This window comes from Carettochelys insculpta, chromosome 19, assembly GCF_033958435.1.
Source record: "Carettochelys insculpta isolate YL-2023 chromosome 19, ASM3395843v1, whole genome shotgun sequence".
Taxonomy (NCBI): Eukaryota; Metazoa; Chordata; order Testudines; family Carettochelyidae; genus Carettochelys; species Carettochelys insculpta.
The window spans coordinates 2,777,611-2,791,185 of record NC_134155.1 but is presented as its reverse complement, the minus strand read 5'-3'; the positions used below and the strand labels follow the sequence as shown (position 1 = coordinate 2,791,185).

Sequence of the window (13,575 nt, the reverse complement as noted above, 5' to 3'; positions counted from 1 at the left end):
GAACACACCTGATTAACTTATGAGTGCAGGCTGATATGCTGTCTAATGCCTATGGGTATCCACCATCAGCTGACAGAAGCTGTAGGACACATACAGTCAAGGGACAACAGACTCTGGCTGGCCAATAACTGTAGTAAGGAGGTTGGGAGATGTTTCCCCTAGCTTGTCTGCACCAGACTGGTACCAGCAGCAGAATAAAGGAACCAGGTATTGGTGGGACAAAGATATACAATCTGTACCCTAGGAGTGTGAGAAAAGAACATAGCCTGGGGGCGATCCACACTGAAGACTTAATACACAATCCAGCAGCTGTCTGGGAAGTGGACACAAGGAAGTGTCCACGCAGAGCTGTGACTCAGCACAGCGGGAAGCAAGGCGAAAAAAGAAAACAGTCACCACCGCACAGATATGCTAGACTTGCTGCTCCAAAAGATGCTTTGATCACAAGCTGAAATACACAGCCAGAGATTCAGAACATTTGCTATTGTTTACCTCTTGCTGTTCTGACTGGCTGGCTAAGTGCTCACGGTTCAAAAGGTGCTTCTGTGAGGATTCCTCAGGGACCCCATTACAGATGAGCTCACCATCTCGAATTGCCGCAGGTGCGAGTAAGGGGGGTGGAAACTGGTACTGAGATTTTATCGCATCAGGAACCTGAATTGTCAGGAGGGAAGATCAGATATTATAATAAATACAAGTGCATTCCATTCAACTACAGTCATGCTTAGCTAGTGCTGTCCACATTTACTATGGCCCAGGGTTTCCAGACCAAAGAAAACAGAGATGGTGCCAACACCAGTCAGCACCATGGGAGAGTAGAGTATGAAAGGAAAACATATATGGATATAGACAGTGCTTGGTCTTGCCGTGGGAGCAGGGGACTGGATATGATGACCTCTCTAGGTACCTTCCAGTTCCAGTATTCTACCATTCTAAGATAGCAAAGTGTCAGGGATACCTGTGGGCTTGGTCTGAGTTGATATAATTCTGCTGAAGTCAATGGAATGTCACCTGCTTATACCAGGTCTGGACTTTAGCCCTTAGCGAATCAGTTGCAGCTTGAATATATCCATTCAAAGGCATTCTAAAGAGTGGGGGAGTACATTTCTTTACCATCACAGGCCCACTGTATAGATTCATTCTTCATTTTGACTGTCAGCAGAATACCCCACACAAAGTCAAATTATGGAGCAGCACTGGTTCTTCTGACTTGAACGCCTCCTTTAAGAAGCAGTTCCCCCACATACGCCAAATGTCTACTCTGCTTCAGAAGTCAACCACCTCAACACACTGAAGTATAAAACAGAAGCATGAATCCCATCTTGGCAGGTCGAGGAACTTTTCATTTCCTCTAAAGTCGTGCAAGACAAAAAAAAAGCAATGCTCCCAACTGTGGAGCTCTGAAGCACACAATGGCCATCCTCTGCCCTGTCCCCCTGTAGACAGACAGGTGTTCAGTTGCTATGGAGGTTCCAGCAAAGACTCCCTCTCACTTATTTCTAGCTTCACAACTTATTTCAAACATTTATTTAGCTTTGTTACTCAAAGGATTTAATTTATAAACCTTACTAACTTTAAATTGCAGTATCAACTGTTGAAAAGTACGGAGTTATTGCAAAAAAGTAGTTACACATTCCACAGCCCATAAAAATAGGATGGCTTGCATATTACATGCCTTCTTTCAGCTCATCGACAAACAAATACAGGGAGCTCCTAGCATCTTAAAAGCCTTCCAGTTTTCAAGCATAAGTGCCACTCACTAGAAAGATAACAGCATTTCTTAAAGTGGCATTTGACAGATGTGTAGTTGCCACCAAGTGGCTTTAAAACTGTGCAATGCTATTCTTAAGTGGTAGGCTGCACCATTACATGTAGCTACCCCAAAACAAATGTGCTACAAGTTTCAATTCAGGTGCTGCTGTCACTTCTCCCTAGCCCTGCAATACTTCAAAGACCAGACAAATCCACCACACTGGAGGCATGCCTGTTACCTGCTTTTTTATTATGTTAAACATACAAGCACCCTCTCCAGGTGGTTTCCCGTTTTCACCTACCTTCAAACCTCTTCTCTTCACTGACTGAACAACTCTGCGGTTGGGAGGATGTTTCTTGTGGATCCGGTTCAGGAAATCCACCTTCACAACATGCTGAGATATGGTGTCTTGGAACCTATCAAAAACCCGGCACCGATTGCTCAGAGTCATGTTCTTCTGGTTCAGCTGGAAGAAAGAGTATAATATTGGTGTAGTAGAACGACAGAGACCCCAATACTTATTCCAACAAGTATCTGACTCTTTCACAGTCAGTTGGTAATGTACCACCATCAGCTAAGCTTCAGTGCTCTGTGTTTAGGAATCAAAGCATATCACTGTTTCTGGTAGAGGGTACAAGCCTATAAAGTCAGAACATACAAGATTTCACTGGCTCAATGAGTTCATGTTTTCACATGTACTCTCATAGTGGAGCTCCTGATACATGTATTTAGATTCCAGTCATCAGTATAGTGAATGTTCAACCATAAAATAGTCTCCACCAACTTGAGACAGAGGAAATAGAGGGATGAGTCACACAAGGAATTCCTTACTCAGAAAAGAACAGGTTATTTTGGGGCTAGTTCTAGAACTGCCATATGAGGATGAGAACTGCAGAAAAACACGCCTGCCTAAACACTTGTATTTGCTTTCCTTCTGTCTGAGAGGTTGCCAACTTGACAACCCCATTTTTGTCTGAAAAAATCATTCTTTTCAGAGTCAAACACCAATTACTGTAAGAAATTAAATTAGCAAAAGCAATATTCTATTTTATTAGTTTACACTGTGCACAGTCAGTTTATTGCTTGAAGACATCCTTCAAAACACCAGAGCAGTAATAAAGCCTTGTAAAATGTTTTTTGTTTTTTAAATTAGTCCATTAACAACACTGAATCTGACAGTGTTCCTTTAACATCCATTCAATTATAAACTTACCACCACATGTTCAATATGGTTTGGACACATCCATCTGCCCAGAGGCATGGCAGTAAGAGGGGGCTCAAGACAATCCATGTGGAACAAGAGGGGGCAGTAATCACACTGAATAAGAGGTGCCACTCTGCAGCTCCTGCAAACAAACAGATGACATTTTTATGATTTCCTAGCTGGAACTCACATTAATGTTGCTCAGCACCTTCTTCTGCTAGCAGTAGGAGGGATCATTTGTGCCCCAGAAAACCTATGTAACCCAACCTAATACAGTTACCATAATTCTCATTCTCCTTTCCCTACATCAACCTAGGATATGGGATGGGGGCCTGGGACTCTGAAATCATTGGGGTAGGACTGTAACAATGTACTCTGTTCCTCATGCACTCCTTAGAACTGTATAAACAGTTCTGAACAAGCTGCTTTCCTTCGTTATTGCTTTGGCCAGTAAGCTCATTACCAAGGAAACTCATAGAAGTTAAGAGCAACCTCCATGGAGTTAAGCTATTCACAATCACTCCATTGCTCAGAGAAGTACATTCTCTTACAATGGGAACTTTTACTTCACCGGGGTGAAAAAGGTTGTAAAAAACTGGAAATGAGAGAGGCTGTCTTTCAAATATGCTCATTCTGCCCAGCCCCACATATTTAATTAAGTAGTTTTTCTTTTTTAAAAAACAAAACAAAAAAGCTTACCTGAAGCTCCTCTTAGCTTCTGACAAGTCAGAGTGAAAGCAGACACTGAGAACAGCTGTACCGTGATTCAGTTTCCACAATAAAATTAATCAGACTAGCAATTAAACTGCTTTTGGGGGTTGGGATTTCAATTCACAGACATGGTTCACTGTTCTAAGAACCCATCATCATCATCAATATTCAGCTGTATGGCTTATTATTAATTCGAGTGTCCCTTCCATAATCTGGTGACATGCATCTTTGTCAGTCATACTCTGTTTGAGGGTTATCATCTCCTAACACTCTTGACATGCACAGTAAACTATACTACAGCACATTTGTACTCATCCAATGACTTTTAAGATCAAACCTGGTATTTAAGCAGAGGGACCCAAACTTCTTTCCCAGACAATACTTTGGGGAAGAGAATATAACCACTTATCCTCTCATGAACCCCATTTCAACTTTAGTGAGAGACTTAACTCTTGTATCAGAGGGGTAGCCCTGTTAGTCCATAGCATCACAAAACAAGCAATCCTGTAGCACCATAAAGACAAACAAATTTCAGAAGTGGGTCTTACCTACAAAAGCCCATAACCTAATGAATCTGTTAGTCTTCCAGGTGCTACATCATTGCTTGTTTTTTGTTAGTCTAACATGGAAAAGATGGAGAAAAAACCCCTATCTGCAACATGGTATCTCAAAAATCTTGGTTTGTGTATTTGCTCTCCTGTGATTTACACAATTACTTGATCAATTTGCAACAAACAGAATTCTGGAGTCACAGATAAGCAGACAGGGATGGAAAAGTAGTGTCAGATTATTTTGAAACCGGAGATTGGAGAAAGGGAGCAAGCCAGGTCGGGAGTTTATCACGTGAACTTTATTCCTCTGAGGAGAGTCTGCAGCACTCATGCTACACCAGGGGTGACTTTCACCTACATCAGGCAAAACTCCCAGAAGGGGGAGACGTGGGTACCTGTTGCACGTGAAGCAGACTTTTACCGGCAAGGGAACCAGACCATTATGATCTAATTCATGTTGTGCTTTCTTGACATTCTTTCCCGTGGTTTCTTCCTTCCTCCTCCTCTTACTAGTACCTGAAAGATAAATGAAAACAGTGCACTCTGTGTGTGTAACAGGGCTCCTATTCTGATCATTGTAACTGGAGCAGATGGATATACACATCCATCTCTGGTAGAAACAAAGATCTAGAAAGAGGATATCAAAGTTGCTTAGGCACCAAGGACCTCAATTAAATCAAAGGCAGAGCTCATCTCATTTGCAGATGAGTGAAAAAAGCCAGCAGCCACCTAGACTTAGCCACCGACATTGAGCCAAAGTAAGTTTTGAAATGATCAGCTTCCTAGTCAGTATGAAACTCCATTCCACGAATACAATGGCAGCGAGTAAAAAGTTGACAATTAACAACCCTAACAAAATACAAAAGAAACTTCCTCTGGCCAGCGAAGTTTGGTCTGGTAGAAGGCATCCTAGAGCAGGAGTGTCCAATATGTTCACCGCTCGTGGTGAATAGGATGCTGTGTTGTGGCAAGCAAAGGGTGGCCAACCACAGCTCTCAAGCTACCTGTGGCTCTTGGAGCACGTAAATGCAGCGCCAGCTGACAGCTGCATGTGGGAAGGGCTGTGCCCCACACCGGGTGGGAGAAACGTGTGGCAGTGGCAGCAGCACCAGCACCAGCGGCAGCGGCTCCGGCATTGAAGCAGGTGGAGGGGGCAGTGCTGGAGTCCAGAGGTGCCTGGCTCTAGGGATGTAATTCAGTTGAGGGGCTGTGGGTGCCTGACTCTATAAAGATTTGTATAATGTGGCGAATATGGATAGAGGAAAACCACAAGTGCAGCAATCTTTGAATTCCTATTGGACACTGCTGTCCTAGAACCTCTGTATGCTACTTCGTTAAATGCTATTAAAGGCCCAGGCCACTGCAGTATTTCCCTATTCAACAAGCTTCCAAATCTTGCTGTGTGCCTTGGAGAAAAATAAAGACCCATAATTTGTTCTAGTGCAGCAACCACATCTGAAGAGTGTGGGTGGATAGCGTGTACCCCACAACCACCAACTTTCAGCAGGAGGCGTCAGAGCTGGACTTAGAAAAGCATATCAGCAGAAACGGGACGAACAAGAGCACAATGCTAGAGGTGGCACCGATGGCACTGCTCAACGGTAAGCCACGCAAAGCAGACGGTATTCACTCACCTGGAAGTGCTGTGGTGCAGGTCAGTTCATTCGGCAACTGGAACTGGGTTGGATTTCTTTCCATGGCAGCTGCAATAAGAAGCTCAAAGGGTCGCTTCAACTGGGGCTGGCCACAGTCCATTTCCACAATGGCAGAGTCATCATCCACGTCAATGATGTCCTCATCGACATCGTTCTGCTCCGAATTGGGAGTCTCCGTGCTGGCATTTGACGTAGGAGTGCCAGGCCGGCTTGCTCTCCGCTCCAAGATCCTGGCATGTGCAATTGCCCTGATGCTGGTGCCAGACCTGTCCAACAGGTCTGTGTCACTGGTGGGAGAGGTGGTCCTTTTCCCAGATTTGTCCACCAGTCCATTTACCTGCCCCAGCTCCTTCTTCTGTTCTCGCTTCTGCATAACAAAGAGTCATACTTACTGCTCAGGCCATGTCAATAACAACACTGGCCCTGACACATACATAATAAAGATTAAACAGATAGATATTATATGAACAAAAGCTCAAGACAGTCACTGCAACATTTTCTCACTGTGACAGTTAGCTGTAAGCCAGTAACAGCAATACGGTTACCGCTAGTGTGACTACGCATAATGCCATTAACTCAGTTAGAGTGGCCAAGTGCCGGAGGATGTTTCTAACTTCCTTTTGTCTCTGGATACTCGGATTCAAAACCAGTTTGGACACAAGTAACATGTTTAGTGGCATCAGGCTCCAAATTAACACTCAAGAAGTGAGCCAAGCAGTGTATCTGAAAGACTATTGTAGCCAGACATGAACCCCCCATTTGGCCTTTTCTTCTTCTCCCCCACCCCCCACTGGGAGGGACAGAGAGAGAAACAAGCAAGGGAGACAGGCAGTCTTTGATGTCCTGGGAACGCAGGTGTGCTGTCTCGCCCAGCCTCTCTACTATACACAAAAAACAGACAGTAAATGGGCTAGCTCATGGCTGCCCTTCTGGCTGATCTCGGTAATTGGCACGCCTGATCACTACCCCAGGAAGAACGGGGAACCTCCACCCATCACCTCCAAAGGTGCCCAATTGTCCACAATTCACAGGTGCAAATTGAGCCTTGCACCTTCCCTGGGAAACCTGGGTTCAAACACATTCCTCCCGATTGGCCACTTGAGACCAGGAAGAAGCCTATGTGACAAAAGGGGTATAAGAGGGGTTTGGCAGCCCACCCCCCTCTGAGTTCCAATCACGTACACCTGCTGGCCAGGTCTGGAATTGACTCCCGAGACTGGGGACGCCTGGTTTGTATCTACTTCTTCCCGAGGGATTGAGAGAAAGATTCTGGGTCACACTGGATCTAGGAGGCAGGGGTAAGAATTACACCTGTATTACACTTCTTTCCTATAGGAATTGAGGGAAAGACTCCAGTTCCACCAGGTCCAAGAGGCAGGGGTGAAAAATCACACCTGCAATGTGCCTTTCTTGTGTACACTAATTGTATTAGTTTAAGCTAGCTAGTTTGTCTAAAACTTTTAAGTTAATTGTGTTGTTTCCCCTTTTAAAAAAACAGAGTACTAACTTGTACTTCAATCATTTCTTAGTTAAATTGTTTCTATCTTTGTATAAATAAAAAGTAACAGTTAAAGCCTCTCTAAGTGTAATTTTCCTCTTGCTGCTGTACCCGAATTAAAACACAAACCAAAGAACCCAGCCTGCCCTGGCTGCTTAGCGTAGCTGCTGGTGTGGCATCACCCCCTTTGCCCCACCAGACCCTTCGCTGGCACCTGGGCATTGGCTCACAACTATTTACCAATGGCCCCTCTCAAAACAATGCACAGGGAACCATTCTGCTGCATAATGCAGTGCAGTGGGCTTTGCAGAGAGAGTCCCCTCATAGCAGGGCTACTCAAGAACAAGAAAAGAATTAGACCCATGACTTGAGAGCACATGAAAGGTAAAAACTGAAGTGTGCCAATTTAACCTCAGAACTGGTCACTTCTGCGCAGGAGAGTCCCGATGCTGATGTAATGAGCTGCTTTGGGTAAGGAAGGTGATCAACACTGGAAGCTAAGGACTGCAACGGCAGAGGATGGTGCACAGAAGGGCTCAAGCACATTAGCAGAAGGGCTCACAGAAGCATGCAGAGTACTTTCCCACACTGTGCCTAGTGTGAAGCATCAGCTGCTGGGAGTGAATAAAGTAATGAAAAGCCACTGTAACAGAGCAGGTGGTATGCAAAGGAAGATGGAATACATACAATTTTCAGGGGATGAAAGGTAATATAAGAACGGCCATACTGGGTCAGACCAAAGGTCCATCTAGCCCAGCATCCTATCTGTCAACAGTAGCCAATGCCAGGTGCCCCAGAGGAGGTGAACAGAAGACAATGATCAAGTGATTTGTCTCCTGCCATCCATCTCCTGCCTTTGACAAAAGCCTAGTCACCATACCTTACCCCTTGCTAATAGCCATCTATGGACCTAACCTCCAAATATTTATCCAGCTCTTTTTTAAACTCTGTTAAGAGTCCTGGCCTTCACAGCATCCTCTGGTAAGGAGTTCCACAGGTTGACTGTGTGCTGTGTGAAGAAAAAAACCTCTTTTATTAGTTTTGAACCTGCTACCCATTAATTTCATTTGGTGTCCCCTAGTTCTTATATTATGGGAACAAGGTGGTGTTTGGCAAGCAACCGTGATTTAATTTTGAGGTTTTTAACCAGTTAGTAGTAGTTCTGGGTGGTCCTAGTTTGGGCATTGTTTATGGAGAGTCTCAGGGGGCACCACCAGCAGAGCGTAAGGACATAGCATTCACATTAATCTACATGAAAGCTGTGAGAAGTGCAGCATATGAGCCTCCAAGGGAGAAAATGTGCAATGCCAGCTGTATGTTGCAGCGGAAAAAAGGCATTAGAGGTGAATTTGTGCAGTATGTCATATGAAGGGTTTTCTGGATAAACTGGTGCAAAGTCACTTTAAACACTTGGGCGCACAGTCTGGAGACGTCATTGCTGAAAAATAATGTTTACATTTAGCAAGGCCAGCTTCCTGGGAAATAGCACGTCAAAAAAGCAAGCCACAATCTTGCCCAATCATCTCTCCATCCCCTTCTTACAAATAAGGAAATCATAATTCACAGCAATTTCAGTCTGTTGCTATGGAAACTGTTGTGAAGGGGGTCAGTTTTGTTTTGTTTTTACTAGCCAGAACCATGAGGCATTGGAATAAAAGAATCAGACATTAGAGATGAGAAACCATATTAAGTCACAAGTACTCTCTTTTGCCCATGCAGAATTATTCTCTCTGGGATTTTTAGTGCAGGCTTTTCCCCGTCCAAGATTAATGTGGCAAGCAGCAGCAATTTTTTCTAAAGTTATGTTACTAAATTAATATTTGTGAGCCTGCATAAAAATTCAGTTTTGTCATTTCTCATAGTAAAAATTAGTTCAGGAATTTGGGATGTGCTTAACGATTTCCTCCTAATCAAAGCCCTATCGGCTCAGGTCACCAAGCTGTCTAAGCTTCTCTTTATTTTCTGCAGTTCCATGATCTCAATCACACTACAGCAGAACTCTTCAAGTTCCGTATGCATGTCAGTGGAGGTGGGAAAAGAAAGGCTGTTGGGAGGAAAAAGGGTTGAACATACATGAGTAAACACACACTTGGGAAATAAAGAGTTAACATTTTAGAACAACGATCCAAGGAGAATGGAGCTGGTTTGGTTAAGAGGTTTTACCTTTCTGCGTACAGTGCAGCGATGACACATCCACTCCCCCGGAGGCAGCATTTCCTCACTCAGTGGAGGGTTACTGCAACAGGAATACAAAGACACAATTTACTTTCAGATTCCAGCTTGCAACTTGGAGAACTTTTCAAGCTGGCCCAGAATAATCCTACGAGCTTTCATTCCCTGAAGTCTTCTCCATTTTGTTCAGGTTTCATGGACTGTGTTCCTTTAATAAAATACCTCTTTGTAATATACCTCCTGCCACTGATGAAGCAAATAAAATCTTTAAAACACTCGCTTCCCACTTCAAATAGTCTGCAGTTGAAATAAGCCCTCTATATTACGTGCTTATTTTCCACCACTGCATTGCCTGCCCCATCCTTTGCAGCAAGAAAAGACAACACTTTTGTTGCCAGGTAAGTCACTATCTTTAAATATACACATCTAGCCACACTTATAATTCTAAAAGTGTAGTCCTAAAATCATTTAGAGCCTGCTGTAAGACTATTAGATTCATGTTCAAGAAATGTAACTACACCCAAATCCCCGCAAACAAGTGACAGAATGTGTCTCCTAGTTTACAGGCAGCACCCTCTTCAAGAGAGTCTACACTAGAGCTGGAAGTATGGTTCCCAGCTTGAGAAGGCATACCTTGGTCAAAGCTAGAGGATGTAACAAGCCAAAAATATAACAACAGCACAATAAGTGGTGGGACGGACTTCCTGTCCCAACTACTGCACACACCCTGGGTCCTTGATAGGATTGGGCAGAGTTGCTAATCCACCCTGCTTTGGGTTCACCCTCTATTTTTAGGGCACAAACTCAATAAGAGCTAGTGTGTATACATTTACCCAACTTGGAAAGAAAGTACATCTCTGCTTTAGCTTAGACATACTGGAAGTGAGTTGTTGAAACTCACCTGCCCAGGAAGAAAAAAAAAACATGCATTACACCTACTCATAAATTAGAATTACCTAACTAACTGATAGGAAAAAAATATTCTCTGCATCAGTTCATAGAATCGTGCAACGCTAGGACTGGAAGGAACCTTAAGAGGTCATTGAGTCCAGTCCCCTGCCCTCATGGCAGGATCAAGTACTGTCTAGACCATCCCTGATACACATTTACCTAACCTGTTCTTAAATATCTCCAGAGATGGAGATTCCACAACCTCCTTTGGCAATTTATTCCAGTGTTTGACCACCCGGACAGTTAGGAACGTTTTCCTAATGTCCCACGTAAACCTCCCTTGCTGCAGTTTAAGTCTGTTGCTTCTCGATCTATCCTCAGAGGTCAAAAAGAACAACGTTTCTCCCTCCTCCTTATGACACCCTTTTAGATACCTGAAAACCACTATCATGTCCCCCCTCAATCTTCTCTTTTCCAAATTAAACAAGCCCAGTTCTTTCAGCCTTTCTTCACAGGTCACATTCTCCAGTCCTTTGATCATTCTTATCGCTCTTTTCTGGACCCTTTCCAATTTCTCCACACTTTTTTTTTAAAATCATAAAAAGGCTTTGGTATTTCAGCAACATATTACATGCAGTTTGACTTGGATATATGAATGTAAGATTTGTCTGACCCAGAGAACCAGCCCTTGGCCATTAATGAAGAGACACTTTTGTTGACCAGTATCGGAGGGGTAGCTGTGTTAGTCTGGATCTGTAACAGCAACGAAGGGTCCTGTGGCACCTTATAGACTAACGGAAAAGTTTTGACCATGAGCTGTCGTGAGCACAAACTCACTTCATCAGATGCTGGTCTTGGAAATCTGCAGGGTCAGATTTATATATTATAATTTATATATATATATATATATATATATATATATATATATAAATAAAATATAAAAATCTGACCCTGCAGATTTCCAAGACCAGCATCTGATGAAGTGAGTCTATGCTCACGAAAGCTCATGCTCAAAACTTTTCTGTTAGCCTATAAGGTGCCACCAGACCCTTCGTTTTTGTTGACAAGGTACAGTATCTCCAAACCAGGTATGCTACCTTGCATACATGACTCAAAGTCCATATTCCTTAGAATAGTACTTTCTGTGCCTCCCTTCCACTATATTTAAATCATCTTCATTTTCTGTCAATGTGATAAGGCCATTGGTGAATGACAAAGTTACTGCCTGGTCACAGATTGGGAAAGGTGGAAACTCTTTCCATATGGCTTAACTACAATTGTGTCAGTTTTCTGGAAGCAGCTGAATTGTATAAAAATATTTGCTAGGATCCTGGACTGTGGCCATCAGCAGCTCCAGTAGGAAGCATACAAATGAACCAGCAGACTGGCTGGCTGAAGCAGGAAACGTGGCAGAGAAACTGGAAGACTGCACAGATTTTTAGGAGAGTGAAAGTTAACCTCACATCAGTAACAAATGTGAACATAAACTTACAAATTACATATGCACAGCAATATTTTTTCCATCACTATCAAAACTGTACTGCATTAAAAGTTGCCCTTGTATGATTTGTTGACAAAAAATATCAAAGTGAGTACAAAAAGAACATCTAAATGAGAAAGTCAAGCTAAAATAAACCAGTGGAAGAGGCGATGGTGAGAGCTCACCACCATCCCAGGCCAGTGGGATTTTGAAAATTGGACCATCTCCAGCCTTCTTACATTGGTACAACAGCATGACAGGGCTGAACTTTTCTACTTCTCTGCAAACAAATGAGTTTCTTAGTGTTTTTTAAAAAGCAGTTTTCAGCTTAGATCACTAAGTGTCAAAGAGGAAACAGAACTGCTGTCAGATAAAGAGGGCTCTGTTTCCACATGCTTGCTTTCAAGGTCCATTCATTTGTATTTTAACTCTGTCTTAAGTTTACTGCAGTTGTTAGCCAACCGGCAATGATGCAATACATAAACAGACCTCTTTCCTGTCGAGAGAGAATGCTCTATTAGGGCACTACCACAGAAAGAGAGAGATCTGCGTTCCATACCCTGTTCTGCCAGACTCCCAGTGTTCCCTTGGGCTAGTCTCGCCCTCTGATCGGCTGTTCTGCATGTGTACAATGAGAGACTAACACAGCTCTGCCTCCCAGGGTCTGGTGAGGATAAACACATGAGAAGACTGTGAGCACCTCAGCTACTTCAGTAATGGGAGCCATACAAGTACCTGAAATTATGGGCCTGGGACCTTTTGTCAAGTGTTTTGAGATCTTTTGACAGATACAAGGCTTCACAGAACATCTGACTTTTGCTAGCTTTATCCTGGCTTGTCTGAGCGGTGCGAGTTCTTTTTACTACAAGGCCCAGTGACACAAGTTACAGATGAACACTTATTGCAGGTCTCTGCCATTTAGTGGCTGCCATTCAAAGGCTCACTAATACTAAAGCGGTAACTGGCGCTTCCACTGTAAACTACTCTTTGCAAACATACTTTTAAATGTGCCTCAGGTATCAGCCTTTTCAGTGAGTCTGCCACTATCCATTCTGAAGCTGTAGGTATTTGCTTCATAGAGGTTCCCAACAGCAGTGGGCTCCAGGCACAGGGTCCAGCCTAAGCTTCTGAGTTTAACCTATAAAACAGACTTTCTTTTTTCAAACAAAGACCTAGCATGCACTGCGTAAGACACTCAAGCATCCTGACATACAAACACTTTCAGAGGCTTTGAGGCTCACATTATGTAGGCTCCATTGCACAGGTTTTATGAACAATTTTTGCTATCTTTCCTTCAGTCTTCCAAAGTAATAGCAACCTCCATTTCCAGTCTCAAAAAAACACAGGGGGATTCTGTAGAGGCAACACATCTGGCAGCCATTTTGAGAAACAAAAGTTAGGCCACAAGAAATGCTTATACTTCTGGTACTGTATTTCTAAAATGCACAGAGAAACACACCTGGGGCTTGTTTTTCCATTTCTTGGCAGTCTCAGGTGACCAGATGAGCAAGCGTCTTAGAAGGCACAAAGCACCAAAACCTCTCTTTCAACCACAAATACAGTGTCAAAGTATCAGGCATGTGGCTAAAATTAGGGGTTAGAAAAACTAACCTTTTGTTAACAGAGTCCTTTGTAACTACAACATCTCAAATGTGCTTAA

At 43.3% G+C, this 13,575-nt stretch overlaps 1 protein-coding gene across 1 annotated transcript in view; it reads right to left on the bottom strand.

The window, feature by feature from the left end:
* The window catches only part of PHF12 (PHD finger protein 12), a 42,987-nt gene that overhangs the window by 13,436 nt on the left and 15,976 nt on the right, over positions 1 to 13,575 (bottom strand). Inside the window, exons 3-8 of the mRNA XM_075013735.1 lie at positions 9,536 to 9,608; positions 5,854 to 6,241; positions 4,615 to 4,735; positions 2,967 to 3,099; positions 2,055 to 2,219; positions 493 to 654 (exon numbers count right to left, since the gene is read on the bottom strand). Coding sequence (XP_074869836.1) covers positions 493 to 654; positions 2,055 to 2,219; positions 2,967 to 3,099; positions 4,615 to 4,735; positions 5,854 to 6,241; positions 9,536 to 9,608 — 1,042 coding nt within the window. The remainder of the gene's footprint in view (positions 1 to 492; positions 655 to 2,054; positions 2,220 to 2,966; positions 3,100 to 4,614; positions 4,736 to 5,853; positions 6,242 to 9,535; positions 9,609 to 13,575) is intronic.